The 15218-nt window shown below is 34.2% G+C and overlaps 1 protein-coding gene across 1 annotated transcript in view; it reads right to left on the bottom strand.

Annotated features, from left to right (window-relative positions):
- Positions 1–736: 736 nt before the first annotated feature.
- HDAC2 (histone deacetylase 2) overlaps positions 737–15218 on the bottom strand; it is a 32289-nt gene continuing 17807 nt past the window's right edge. The window contains exons 7-14 of the mRNA XM_082633933.1: positions 11649–11741; positions 11460–11568; positions 6944–7084; positions 6590–6698; positions 5800–5930; positions 4674–4829; positions 2184–2241; positions 737–1095 (exon numbers count right to left, since the gene is read on the bottom strand). Of these exons, the coding sequence (XP_082490059.1) occupies positions 1065–1095; positions 2184–2241; positions 4674–4829; positions 5800–5930; positions 6590–6698; positions 6944–7084; positions 11460–11568; positions 11649–11741 (828 nt within the window). The 3' untranslated portion in view covers positions 737–1064. The remainder of the gene's footprint in view (positions 1096–2183; positions 2242–4673; positions 4830–5799; positions 5931–6589; positions 6699–6943; positions 7085–11459; positions 11569–11648; positions 11742–15218) is intronic.

Below are 15218 nucleotides of genomic sequence, written 5' to 3'. Positions count from 1 at the left end.
TTTGTCTGCTTTCTACTGCTAGAATGTAAGCTATAGGAGCAGGCATTTTCCCCTTTATGTCCAGATGCATACTCAAAGCCTTAATGGGTAGACACTCAATAAATTGAACCATAAATGACTTTTAAGTGTTGATTTCCTTGATTTGGAAACCTGGGTGTAATTGTGGAACCTGGATACCATGTAAATGCGGTACAAGAACCAGGTTTTGTCTAAACAGCAGGTTTTATTTTAGCCTTAATATAAACACAGGAAAGTTCTGGTAAAACACAACCATACAATTTCTTGTCTACTTGGTTTATTGTGGGGGTTGGCAAAAGAGTCACATATAGCTCAGTATGGAAGCTATAGTTTCCTTTTCTGATTATGGATTTCTTCTTTCAACTCAGAATCTCCATTTCCAGTTTTTGAGAATCTTTGGTTCAGCTCAAAGATAATTCCTATATCTCAATTGCATAGCTTGTATCATTAATTTCAGAGATAAATTATGATAATGAGATAACAGTCTTCACCAACATTGACTGGTTAACCTATAGAGGTCAAGACTGTAGAACTCCTATTACATTAAGAAATAATAATTACTGTAAATACAGTAATTTCCTGAAGAAATAGTTTATGGATGTCTTTGAAGTTGCAAGTCGGTATCTTCCACCTCTAGTGTATTCTATTTCTACAGAAACAGTCATGTCATTAGCCTATGAAAAAAGACTCCATGATGTAATAAACAGACAAAAGACAATCCAAGTACAATTTTTTAATAAAGATAATTACAAAAGATGGAAAAATCAGCTCAGAACGGCCAATTACTTCTTTAATAGAGCAGTTTTTTGACATATAACACATCAGTTTTAAATACTATCACATAAAGCATGGTGGAGAAAAGAAATTTTGCTTCATAATTAGAAAACTCACAATAAAACTTGCCAAGAAAAACAAAACCAAAAAAAGCCATTTTGAAAATAAATACAGTCCATGCCAAAGTAGTATAAAATGAAGCCAGAAGTCTTCAAAAAGAAAACATTTTTCTTCCCAATATTTTCTCACTGAAAGTGATGAGACTCTCAAATTCAAGGGTTGCTGAGCTGTTCTGATTTGGTTCTGTTAAAAGAGGCAACATGAAATATTAAAAACAGCATAATCATCATTTAAATGCACCGACCAATGGATCAGTCTTCATTGAGTCTTCATTCTTGGCTCCTACCAAGAAACATGTTAAGCTGATAGTGCCTTGAGTGTTTTTGGAGTACTGACTGCCTTGATCTTTCTAGTGGTTTTACAATCTATTCCAAGTCATCCTATGAAGGCTAGCACAAAATTATGTGTGGCCAAGCATTTACATGCTTTCCAACAATAAAAACCTCAACTACAGTTTTAAAAAAAATTATGTACGGTTTTTAAAAAAATTATGTTATGCTAGCCCAGTGCTTCTTAAATTTACCTGTCTCACAACACTAAAAAATTATGTATACAGAAATAAGAGCACCATGAAAGATCACGAGTGCCTATATAAAAGTTAATAGCGGGCTTCCCTGGTAGCACAGTGGTTAAGAATCCACCTGCCAATGCAGGGGACACGGGTTTGAGCCCTGGTCTTGGAAGATACTACATGCCACGGAGCAACTAAGCCTGTGCACCACGACTACTGAGCCTGTGCTCTAGAGTCCATGAACCACAACTACTGAGCCCGTGCGCCTAGAGCCCATGCTCCGCAACAAGAGAAGCCACCGTAATGAGAAGCCCGCGCACCGCAACGAAGAGTAGCCTCCGCTTGCCCCAACTAGAGAAAGCCCGCGCGCAGCAATGAAGACCCAACACAGCCAAAAATAAATACATTAATTAAAAAAAAAAAAGTTAATAGCAAAACAAGGCTCAGATAAATTATGTTCAAGAATATAAACTGATCTATATTCAGTTACAATACTGATTATTACCAGTCTTTGTAATTTTTTAAAAGCAAGCTACATAAATGAAAAATGAGAAAGTAGATGACATATAAACTAATAGTTAAGATACATATATTCTCTTATGCACCATTACAGACTAAAACTCAGAGCATCTCATAACAACTTACTGATATTCCAGGTTCAGTTCAGTACTTCTCAAAAGAACACATGTACACCCACCCCAACCCCAGTATGTGCTCACTTATAGTATATGAAAATTACTAGATAAAGAATATAGTTTACCCTTTGGTATCTGTTTTTTCACCACTATTGTCCTTGGACTTATCTTCTTCTTTAACATCTAAAAACAAAAATTGGGAAAAGATTAACACCTACTTTGAAATATAAAGTGTACACATTTTATTTTAAAATATATCTTACTTAAAATATTAAAAACTGCCATATACAATCTTACTATTCAGGAGATCAGTAACTAAATAAGCTTTGTGTTAGGTGCTGTACTAAATGACAGAGGTTTAAGGTGTCAGTATAACACTGTAGTCCTGCCTTTGGGAAGTTTTCTTCTATGGGATCACAGCACTACAGCCAGGATATGTGCTGTGAAGAAGTCCAGCCTACAGACGTGACCACAGCACTGTGGGAGATTAGGAAAGGCTACGATGAAGAAGTGACATTTGAGAGACATTCAGAAGAATGAATAGTTTCTGGGTGGGAAACGGGGAGAAGTATCTTGAACAGAGGGAAAACTTAAAAGGACTGAGGCAAGAAGGAATCAGGCTGGAAGGAAGAACTGAAAGACCAATGTGGCTGGAGTACTGTGAGAAGGGGACAGAATTAGATGAAGCCAGAGACAAAACAGAAGCTAAATTCTATTGCTTATATAACCATTAGTTTTTAACCCTCACTATATAAGTACCAAAACTTTACCATTTAAAAAAAAATTAATGAAACAGGAGGAGCAACACTACCTATTCAAGATCACTGAAACAAATTAGCCCAAATGTACTAAATTTTTTCTTTAGATAAGCAAATGAACCAAAGTTGTAAGGCACTGATTATAATACAAACACATGGCAATATGGTTACTATGACATTTGTTTAGGCTTCTGGCTTAATTTAGGATGTGCAAACTTAAATAATTCAAAGTGCCAAATGGGATAGGGGGAGGGAGGTAGAGAAAAGAAACGTTCCTAACTTCAGTTTTTGAACTACAGATTTAAAAAAAATGTTTTCTATGGTAATATTTCTTTTATCTGTAGGCTGTAAGATTTTAACAAACGCAAGACCCTATAAGAAGAATTTCATTACCAAATTTCATTACCGTATCAGTAACAAAAGTATTTAGGAACTACTATGAGATTAATCCACCACCAGGCCATTAAGCCAGATCAAAAAGTACTCTCATTTTTAGCTTAAATAGCAATGAAAGATAAGCACCATAGTGCACCCACTTTCCTGTTTGGAAGAAAAAGCACAGAAAAGATAAAAGATTTAAAAACAGGAAGAAACACCAAAAAGGAAAACAAACAAACAAACAGAAAAACCAGACAAGACAAGTTAACAGTAAGAGAAAAAAATACTAGAAAAATCCTACAACTAAAGCTAAGTCCTTCTTACCTCCATCACAGCTGGAATTTCTGGATGTCAATCAGTACACAAGAGTAGACTGGAGCCATCATTGTAATACATTGGGAAGTTAAAATTATAAAATGGTAGATAGAGAACAGTAGTGTATAGAGGAGTCAGTCCACGAACAAGAACAGAACTAGATGCGTCAGGCATGCTACGGATTCCTAACTCTCTAGTAAAAAAGAACACGAGAGCCAGCTTACTCACATAACTTCAATATGATAGGAAAAGGATGTTGGACCAGTATCTCTGAATCAGTTTTCCACATGCTACAGGGTCAAAATTAACAGATGAACTAAAACCTGTGCTCATCACCTTTACTTGCATATAGGTATCAGGTATCCATCAGGAAATGCACCAAGTGCAAGAATACAGATATTTAGCATATTGCATTCTCTAGCCATGAGCAGCTCTATCTAGCAGAGAGATATATAAAGTCCCTAGTGAGGTGATAATACAATGTGTTAAATAAAATAAAATGACCCAGGTATGTGTAAGTGCTCTGGAAACTCAGATAAAAGTAACACATTCTGGTAGCAAATTCAATGCCCTAAAGCATCTATTTTCTCAACAAACTGACAGAGCATTTTTAAAATTAAGACAGCAGAAAGTATTATCTCCTCCCAACCCAGCCCCCAAATCCCTTCCCATCTTTCTGCAGCTTTTATGTTTCCTTCATGTAATTTCTGAACAAAGTCTATTCTCTGAGCCTTTTCAAAATAGTGAAACTGGTCTAAGGATAGATAATGTGACTCTTCTGTGTTTTATTCCCATCACATAAAGTTATAGGTAGTTACAAATTATCTTAGAATTTCAGCTCTGCTCACAGGCTACATATGGATCTATAACCACTTTGTCCTCTCTCTTACCCAATCTATATCATAGTGCAATGTTCACTATTTTAAGCCTATGTCGTCAAGAAGAGATAGTTTCCTGTAATATAAAAACAAATGTGACTAATAACATTCAGAAAGCTCTAATTAAAAGAGCTTACTTACATGGGGGGAAGAAAAAAAGTCACCTACTGAGCACACTCACCCCCTCCAATACTTGTGTCATTGACTTCAGGATCTCATAAAAACTGCAGTATAGCTCACTTTCAAAAACTTACAATTAAAACATTAATCAAAAAATATATCTGACCTGTTTTTTTGTCCTCCGTTTCCTTCTTGTCTTCTTCAATTCTAGCTTTCTTTGCTCCTTTCTTATGATCAGCCACATTTCTACGACCTCCCTCTCCTTCGTCCTCAGAATCTGAGAATTCTTCATCACAAGCTATCCGTTTGTCTGATGCTCGAACTGATACATTAAAGATTTTTAATAAAAGTTTTGACAAAAGCAGTCACAGGTTTTACAATTGTTAAGTGCACCCCTCTACAAAAGAACTAGCCAGTCACCACATTTAAAAGTAAGGGTAACAGATTTTAAGATTAGAACTGAATGCATGGCTTGCTAAATACTGAAAATTTAGCTTTAGGAAGAAATAATTCAAAGAAACATGAAAAACATTTGCAGATCTCATTAAAAAAACAAACAACTTTGGAGGAAAAAAAACTGTGTTTTCCTGATAGGTAGTGGGAATGATGTCTTCAAATAAAAAGTAATCCTTTATTTCAAAGCTGAGAGGGGAAGTAGAGAAAATAAAAAATATCATTAACACCAAGTATGTTAGAATGTCTATACCGTGAGAGTACACCATTATGCTATAAACCTACGAATCATATTAAGTGGAATTAGACTGTAGAATCAAACAGAAGGTGCTTAATGTTATTCAACTCACTCTACATAAGTGGTTAATTTGTGGAAACTTTTGATCATATATGTAGTCAAATAAACTGAAATGGCTGATACTCCAATCAAGCTTTGAGACATAGGAAATTAAATCCACGTAAGATTAAAAAAATAGTAAAAATAAAGTCAAGTAATGATAGTGTGCTCATGAACAGGGGTCCCCAATGCCCCAGTCCATGGGCTGGTACTGGTCTGCAGCCTGATAGGAACCAGGCCGCACAGCAGGGGCTGAGCGGTGGGCAAGCGAATCAGTGAAGCTCCATCTGCCGCTCCCCATCGCCTTCATTACCGCCTGAACCATCCCCACCCCCGGTGTGGAAAAACTGTCTTCCACGAAACCAGTCCCTGCTGCCAAAAAGGTTGGGGACTGCTGCTCATGAAAACATGTGAAGTTCTTGGGCCACCAAAACCTTCAATTTATAGTATTCTTTTAATAAACCAGAAAAATGTAACAATACACATTAAGGGACTTTCTTACTAGAAATTCTCTTGTCTGGATCTTCTCCATCTTCATCTCCACTGTCTTCATGAACTGCATCTTCTGGAATAGCTTGCATTTGGACGCCAGGTGCATGTGGCAACATGCGTAAATTTTCAAATAAACGCTGTCTAAATTACAACATGCGCAGTTATTAGAAAAAAATATTTTCTTTCAAGTTCCTTTTAAACGTAAGAGGAAACATTATGCAAAAAAATTGCATCTTTTATCTAGCTTAACCTATGAATTAAAATAGTAACATTTACTGAGCACTGATACTTTACATATTATTAACCCGTTTAATCCTCAAAATTTACAAGATAGATACTATTTCATCCCCATTTCAAGGATGAGGAAATATAAGCGCAAAGGCAAATTAACTTGCCAAAAGTCACAGAGCTAGTGTGTGGTAAAGCGAGGACACAAACCCAGGTCTGTGTACTACAATGTCTCTCTAAACACCCCGCTCTTAGATAAAGCTTTATCAAAATGTTTCAATGAAAATAAATTTCACTTTCATGTAAGGTAAGAAAATATAAAATTTATAGTGCCCCTTTCAATTGAAAAATCCATTTTAACTAATAGAATATGGAAATATTTTTGAGCTATGAATCCCATACATTTTCCATTATTTCATAAAATTAATCAATAACCTTAAGGTTTCAAATACTTTTGACAAAGGAAATACCTATGTATAAAGCTAAAATGACCTACTGCATTTGGCCCTCTAAAAACTCTTAATGCTGTATCAAGATGAAATGTTTATCAAATCAATTCAATGATGTCTTACTTTATCTTTTCCATATATTCTGGAGTGTTCTGGTTTGTCATGTTTGAAGGACTAATATGCAGTTTGAAGTCTGGTCCAAAATACTCAAAGTAATCATTATATGGCAATTCTATCAAAAGCAATGAAATAAAGTTACATATTAAAAGCTCAATTTTCACACAAATCCATGCACAAAATCCAGACTCAAGTTGTGAAATATTTCCAGAGAAAATGTTTAAAAGTGAATGCAAAATGAATTCATTAAGTGACTGCTCTCCTATTTACATGGTTTTGGAATCAACTGTAATCACCTCCACATCTTTTTCTATGAATTGACAGTTCATCCAATAAAGACATCAAAATAAGAACACTTACCATTGGGAATCTCACAATCAAGGGCAACAGCAGTCTCATATGTCCAACATCGAGCAACATTGCGGATTGTGTATCCACCTCCCCCAAGCATCAGTAATGGTAAATTGAAAGTTTTTACAACTTCTACACATTTAGCATGACCTAAAACAAAGAAAATTTGTGTAACAATACATCTGCACATTGTAACAGTTGGAAAAATAAATTTTAAAAAGATAATATAAACAATACTTTACTCAACCAAAATAGCTTTAATATGTGAAAATTTCTAGTTTAAAACTTTTATCAATAAAACACCTTTTATGCAATGATATACAAAACACAATAAGACATAACTGGCTATGTTAGCAAGTGTCCCTGATTAAATATACAACTATATTAATATTAAAATATGAATATAACATTTTATTAACGTGATATGAAGATATTATGTTCCTGTGAGGTTACCTGGGGGAAAAAATAAGTGAGGTTGCAATGAAACATTGTATAATCTAATCTAAACTGTCTTTTTGTTACCACTTTCCTCCATAGACATATACAGAAAAATTATGTAAGGCTATACAGGTTTAACTATAGGTTATCATTAGGCAGTGGTATTATGGACATTTTTCTTAACTTATCTAAAATTATAAAATTTATATCTATTACTATTATAAAAAACTTTAACCAATTTCTATGTGTAGAAATTTCAGTATAAAGTAAACCTAACATGAAAACAAAATCTTTCCTTTGGATGTCATAGTTTAAAAATCAGTTACGAGGGCTTCCCTGGTGGCGCAGTGGTTGAGAGTCCGCCTGCCGATGCAGGGGATACGGGTTCGTGCCCCGGTCTGGGAGGATCCCATATGCCGCGGAGCGGCTGGGCCCGTGAGCCATGGCCGCTGGGCCTGCGCATCCGGAGCCTGTGCTCCGCAACGGGAGAGGCCACAACAGTGAGAGGCCCGCATACCGCAAAAAAAAAAAAAAAAAAAAAAATCAGTTACGAGTTACTAGTAACTTCTTATATTATCATCATCATTCAGGAACACAAGTCAATGTTTAAAGCAAGAAAAAAATCCTTCAATTACAGAAGAAATTGATGTATGCTGAATAATATTTTGGAAAAATCAAAATAGTACAAAGAAAAAACTACCTAAAATTCTATCATCCAAAGAGTTTTTTGAATATTCCTTTCCAATTCTTTTTTAGTTAATTTTTAAAAGCTTAATGGTATGTTTTCTTCATGTAACTATACTGTGAGCATTTTCATTAAGTACTCTTCAATAGTTACATTATATGCTTTGTGACCACCTAGAGGGGTGGGATAGGGAGGGTGGGAGGGAGGGAGATGCAAGAGGGAAGAGATATGGGGACATATGTATAACTGATTCACTTTGTTATAAAGCAGAAACTGACACACCACTGTAAAGCAATTATACTCCAATAAAGATGTTAAAAAAAGGGTATACAAATATGTATAAATACTTGAAATTATGTATAAGGACATAAAAAGTGTAAACACATAAACATATAACATATATAAAAACATATATGTATATAAAAACAGTTATATTATATGATTCATAACCCAACTGTTATTACTGCAATTATGAAAATTCAGGCTTCTTATAATAGAGGAAAACCGTTTGGGTATTTTTTAAAGATGAAATAAACAAACAGTTAACTTAAAGATAACAGTAAAGATAGCTGGCTAAACAAAGACATTTACTTTTCTTCCATCTCAAAACCTGATAAAAATGATTATAAAGGAATTTTTTAAAGGCTAAAATTTATAAAAATGAAGAATGGGAGAGCATACACAGTATCAATATAAAGTAAGATAGAAAGGAGACAGACAGGAGGTAAACTGACTTTAGCAGTTTGAATTGAAGCTGGCAGTGGAGAAAGCTTGGAATCAAGTTTAACATTTGGGATTGCAAACATCTTTACATGCTTTATACAACGGACATTCTATCAGTCAGTTGAAATATAGATTTATAGTAAGAGTAAAATAAAATACTGTAGTTTGTGATTATGAAAGCTACTGCTTTTAAGTACAAAGGCATTAATAACTTTCAAAAAGTTAAGAAAACTGACAAGTTTGGGCCTCCCTGGTGGCGCAGTGGTTGAGAGTCCGCCTGCCGATGCAGGGGATACGGGTTCGTGCCCTGGTCTGGGAGGATCCCATATGCCGCGGAGCGGCTGGGCCCGTGAGCCATGGCCGCTGAGCCTGCGCGTCCGGAGCCTGTGCTCCGCAACGGGAGAGGCCACAACAGTGAGAGGCCCGCGTACAGCAAAAAAAAAAAAAAAAAAAAAAGAAAACTGACAAGTTAATACATATCTTAAGAGTACATTAAGTAGATTTTAAGAAGACTGTATCCATTTTGAGGAAACAGATGATTATCTACACATTATTTTCAAGAATACGAAACTGTTGCTTTTTGGCCACTTTTGACCTAGCAAGAAAAGGGGCAATTAATTTCAAATTATTCAACCTAATATAAGCAGAACAGATTGATTACATCATAATTTTAATGCTGGCTGGCATAGGAGCTATCATAACATCAAATAAAATAGCCTTTAATACCTGTATTTAGTTATTAAATTGCATTTAGGCCAAGAGTTGTTCTGGAAAAAGTTCTACTTGAGAATTCTTCACATTTTGAGAGAATTCAAAGCAGAACATGAACTTGTTAGCTAAAAGTTCACAAGGAAAACAACTCCAAAATCATGTACAATATCTGTGATAAATCACAACTAATCCACACATATAAATTTTAAGAACTTATTAAATAAAATTTCAGATTTATTCTTGTACCCTAGCAGTTCATTCCATAATGGTGATCTTTACTTTGGTCTGGACCTCTATCATATGTTGATTTCAACACTTATAAGCAAAGAACAGCTCGATGTTCTACCAGATCTACAGAGGAAATTCACCCAAACAGGAACAAGTCAGAAGGCTGTTCTTCATGGAGGTAAAGCTGATAGAACACTTGATCCATCTGAATATAATGTACTATTTATAAATACTGGCAATATATTAATGAGTAAGGAGAAAACTAAGGAAATGACAAAATTGTATAGGGAGAAACAAGTTATGCAAAAGGGAAATTGAATAAGCTGAAACATGCTTTAATGTTGCTGGTGATGCCATTAACACTGAATACCATGACCAAAATTCTGGTCTAAATACCAGATTTAAATGGTAAAAATGGAAATATTGGAAGGGTGTATGCATGTGTTGGGGACAAAGTGGTGGCTCCCTCTTCTTTCACAATGGAAAGTGAATATACAAGGTTAAAATTAAAAGTTAAAAATAACAAAGCTTGGGCAATTCCCCTGTGGTCCAGTGGTTAGGACTCTACACTTGCACTGACAAGAACCTGGGTTCAATCCCTGGTCAGGGAAATAAGATCCCACATGCTGCATGGTGCAGTCAAAAAAAAAAAAAAAAAAGAAAGAAAATCTTGCATGTTATTTAAAGAAAGGTAAGCACCAAAAGAATCAACAAAAATTGTTGAAAATTATGCTAAGTGTAATATGTAGAATCAAAAAAACAAATGAACAAACATAACTAAACAGAAACAGTCACAGATATAGAGAACAAACAGATGGTCGCCAGAGCGGAGGAGAGAAATATATGAGGGAGATTAAGGGGTACAAACACTGAGTTACAAAATAAATGAGTCACAGGTATGAAATGTACAGAGTGGGGAATATAGTCAATAGTAATATAATATTTTTGTATGATGACAGATGACAACTAGACTTAGCATGGCGATCACTTTGAAATGTATAGAAATATCAAACCACAATGTTGTGGACCAGGAACTAACATAGTGTTGTAGGTCAGTATATTTTGAAAACAAACAACAAACTCATAGAAAAAGAGATCAGATTTGTGATTAGCAGAGGCAAGGAGTCGGGGGAGGGGAGATTAGATGAAGATAGAAGGTACAAACTTCCAGTTAAAAGATAAATAAGTATTAGGGATGAAATGTATAACACGATAAAGATAATCAGCACTGCTGTATGTTATAAATGAAAGCTGTTAAAGAGAGTAAATCCTAAGAGTTTGCACCACAAAGAAAAATATACATATTTTTAATGTATTTCTTTAATGCTGTACCTATAGGAGATAAGTGTTCACTAAACCTACTGTGTTAATCATTTCATGATGCTGAAATCATGATATTGAAGTCAAATCATTATGTTGTACATCTTACGCTCACATGGTGCTGTATGCCAACAACATCTCAATAAAACTGGAATAAATAAATAAACATAAATACAAGTTAAAAAAAAGAAGAAAATCACTGCCTTGGTTGGTATTGCAACAAGCCTTATAAAACTACTCATGTATGAATATATACATAAATTTGACAAAATAAAAGATATATACATATGACAAAAACCCATAAAAAACACACGGTTCCCTGTTAAAATAACAGGTAAAAATTAAATGACAACTTTTATGGGAAGTTCTTAGGAAGAAAAAAAAATTTTTCCCTGGAATATCACCCTTCAAATTGCTTACCTTTGACTGTCAAATTGAAGCAACCAAGTCTATCACCAGATAGTGAGTCTGCACCACACTGTAGCACCACAGCACTAGGTTGATACATCTCCATCACTTTTGAGATAATCTATGTACAAGGTAACAAATGTTAATGTCTCTAAAAAACATTTTAGAAACCTTTTCATTTTTGAAAATAGTAATACTTACAGGCTTAAATATCTGCCCATATGATTCATCATCTATACCATCTCTCATTGGAAAATTGACAGCATAGTATTTGCCTTTTCCTGCACCAATATCCTAAAATACATAGTTAAATAGATCTCAGAGAATATATCATAATAAAAAGTCTGACATTTAATTATTAAAATATTTTTAAAAGATTAAAAGACTAGGTAACAAAACCCAATTCTTAATTCATCTAGAAGGCTGAGAAAGGAAATAATACAGAAAAAGTACATATTACAACATTTATGGATGGCTTATAAAGCTGAAAAGAACCAATTCCACTTAATCTGTAATGATTATTTTGGGGAGAAAAGAAATTTAACACAGTTAAAGGCAATTTGAAGTTAAATATTACCCAAGAAATTTGTCATAAACAAAATACACAAGACAACTTTATAGGTAAAACTGTAGGAAATATAAACTCTGAGCCAAAGAACCCTGAAGGACAATTGTCTCTAAAGTAGAATCCTTCTTGTGGCTCACAATCTAGTATGAGTTTACTTATAAGACTTTCTTGAAGCTTTAACAGTTGCAGACTAAAGCACTGAAATCTGTTCTTTAATTGGGCTTGAAATAAATTTTGTTTCTACTTGTTGAATAAGTACCACTCTAGGCATTAATACCTCCCAAAAGAAGCAAAGGAGAGAAATTGAGAGCTGGGTTCCAGCTACACACACACACACACACACACACACACTTACTTAAAACATACATACATGTATTATATATACTTATTTATTTGTATATGTTATGCATGTGTATATCTATGTATGTGTATGTTCATACAGATATATACACACAAAAACAGTTGACCTTTGAACACCAGGGTTAGGGGTACAGACCCCTGTATAGTTGAAAACCTGAATTTAACTTTACAGTCTGTCCTCAATCTCCATGATTCTGCATCTGCAGATCAACCAACTGTGAGTTGTGTAGCACTATAGTAATTATTTATTGAAAAAAATCTACATAGAAGTTCAAACCTGTGTTGTTCAAGGGTCAACTGTATATTCCTAGAAGATATGGCTGAGACATTTCTACAAAACAGTGCTTTAACTACAACATCAAAGGATTGGGGGTAACTGATTCTTACATGTTTTAAATTACAGTTGACCCTTAAACAACAGGGTTTGAATTGTGGGTCCACTTACATGCAGATTTTTTTCAATAAATGTATTGGAAAATTTTTCTGGAGATTTGCAACAACCTGAAAAAACTTGCACATGACTGCAGTCTAGAAATATTTTTAAAAATTAAGAAAAAGTTAGGTATGTTATGAATGCATAAAATACATGTAGATATACCTATACAGAATATGTTAATTGATTTTATATCATCACGAAGGCTATTAGTATTTATGCTTTTGGGGAGTCAGAGTTATATGCAGATTTTCAACTGCACAGGAGTCAGTGCCCTGACCTTCTCATTCTTCAAGGGTCAACTGTAGAATGTCTCAATATATATGAATCTTTAGAATTACTAATACAAATACATGTTCTTCCCTTATCTCTCATGGAACGATCTCAGCTTGAATTCATTTTTTTTAAAAAGTATAGCCTACCCTTCAATATTAGAGTTATTATGATCCAACTTTCAATGAAAAAGCATGAAATTACACTCGCTCCTACAATTTTTCTTAAAGAATCTAAATTTTTATATAACTAAATACAAACTATACACATGTAGACAAACTTAAAGAACTGTAAATCCCTAGACTTATGCACTAAAAACACAGTTGGAATACATGTTGACACTAAGATTTCACAATACAGAAAGTTGGTCAGCACTTCTCACTCTAGCTAAAGGCTGGTAACTCAGAACTGTGGCCTTTGTTGGACCAAGTTTTATACCTTCCATTTCTTATTCCACAACTACTACTTTATCTCACCTTTGGTTTTTTTCTTCCACCTAGACTACTGATCTAATAAATGCAAGCATAGTTCTAACAACAATCTAAGCTTAGAGTATCCTTCTTTTCTGATTTAGAATGAATCGTCAGGTAGAAAAGGTAATGTTTATTAAGTTATACTTGAGTTTCACGAAAGTCCAAATACAACTACACATATAATGAAGCAGTTGATTTTAGTTTCCTAAATTTGGGGTACACCTTTATAATATGCAAAAGGAAAAAATTTTGGCATTTTATACAGGGAGTATAAAATCCTAAGAAAAGAGATACTGAAAGTCATTCTCAATCTTTTTAAAACACATGTTCTCCAATATTTTCTAACAACTTCAAGTACACTGTCAGAAATTAAAACAGAGGCTTCCATTTGCTATTTCTGAGATTATTAGAATTGTATTGCAAAGACATTATCTTTCTTTAAGCTTAAAGCTGGAAAGCTTTTGTTTAATTTCTACCAGAGTGCAATGGTTATACACAAACAAATTCTACTGGTTTAGAACAGTGGTTCTCAAACTTTAGTGTGCAGAAAAGAATCATCCAGAGTTCCTAAAGTCTGAGAATATGTGCTTCTAAGTTCTCAGGTGATAGTGATTCTGCTAGTTTAAGGATCAATCTTTGGGAATCACTGGTCTGTAAGATAAGACCAAGTGGGGAAAGTCACTGAATGAGCTAACACGGCAAGAAAGAACTGGAAATATAAATTATTTTAAAAGCCACACAATTTAAACTGAAATAAATGAAACAAATGACCTCTTACCCACTTAGATAAAGGTTTCACCATCTGAATTCTTACTGAAAGACCACAACCTTGTGATCAAATAATTGAGTCATACATTTGAAGACTACTTTAAGGTCGCTCTAAACTTTTGGTTGTTAAACTATAAAGACATACCACAGATCTGAAAAACAACCTTAACGAAACAGCTTAGAACCAATGCTGAATGCCATGCCAAAAGAAATCTCCCATATAATACAGCTAAACTAAAAACAGCTGTTTAAATTTCAGAATAAACTTCAACATGTTTGTAGTTTGGTTCAAAAAACCAAACCTACAGTGGAGCAAAAAAAAAAAACAACTTCAAGAGCACCAAATGAAAGAAGATAACAGAAATATAGAAGTAAATGCACTTAATGTAATAGGCAGGCAGGATAAGCTATGATATTCTTTCTCTCCCCAAGGTAGGGGAGGGGGGGAGAGAGAGAATATACATACATTACAAATTTCAGAAGCCTAAAGAAAAAAAGGGATTAAAATTAGACCAATTAAATAAAGACCAATCATAAAAGGAGGGCAGTACAAGAAACTTAAAAAGACTCAATTATTTTATTCCACCCATCTTTATATTCAACAGCAATACAGGCTACCATCAAGTAGGTTTTGAAGATTCAGACTGAACATCAGAAAACTGCTTCATGCTTTGTGGATGTTCAAAAATATTTAGTCAACCAAAGAAAAAAGCTCAGCAAAAGAAAGCCCTTTAAGTTCTCATTGAATGTTTGCTTGTAGTCAGCAAAAGTGAATTCCAACAAATGTTATAGCATATAAAATGACTAATCCTTCATACAAGATTCAAATCAATGACTCAGAAAAACATTAGTTCAGGTGTAAGATTACTAACCTCCTAGGTTAATCTCATAATATT

The sequence above is a fragment of the Mesoplodon mirus genome (genome assembly GCF_964341445.2).
Source record: "Mesoplodon mirus genome assembly, chromosome: 10".
Classification (NCBI taxonomy): Eukaryota; Metazoa; Chordata; class Mammalia; order Artiodactyla; family Ziphiidae; genus Mesoplodon; species Mesoplodon mirus.
Note: the sequence above shows the minus strand (reverse complement) of the source record. Positions and strands in the feature narration are given on the sequence as shown.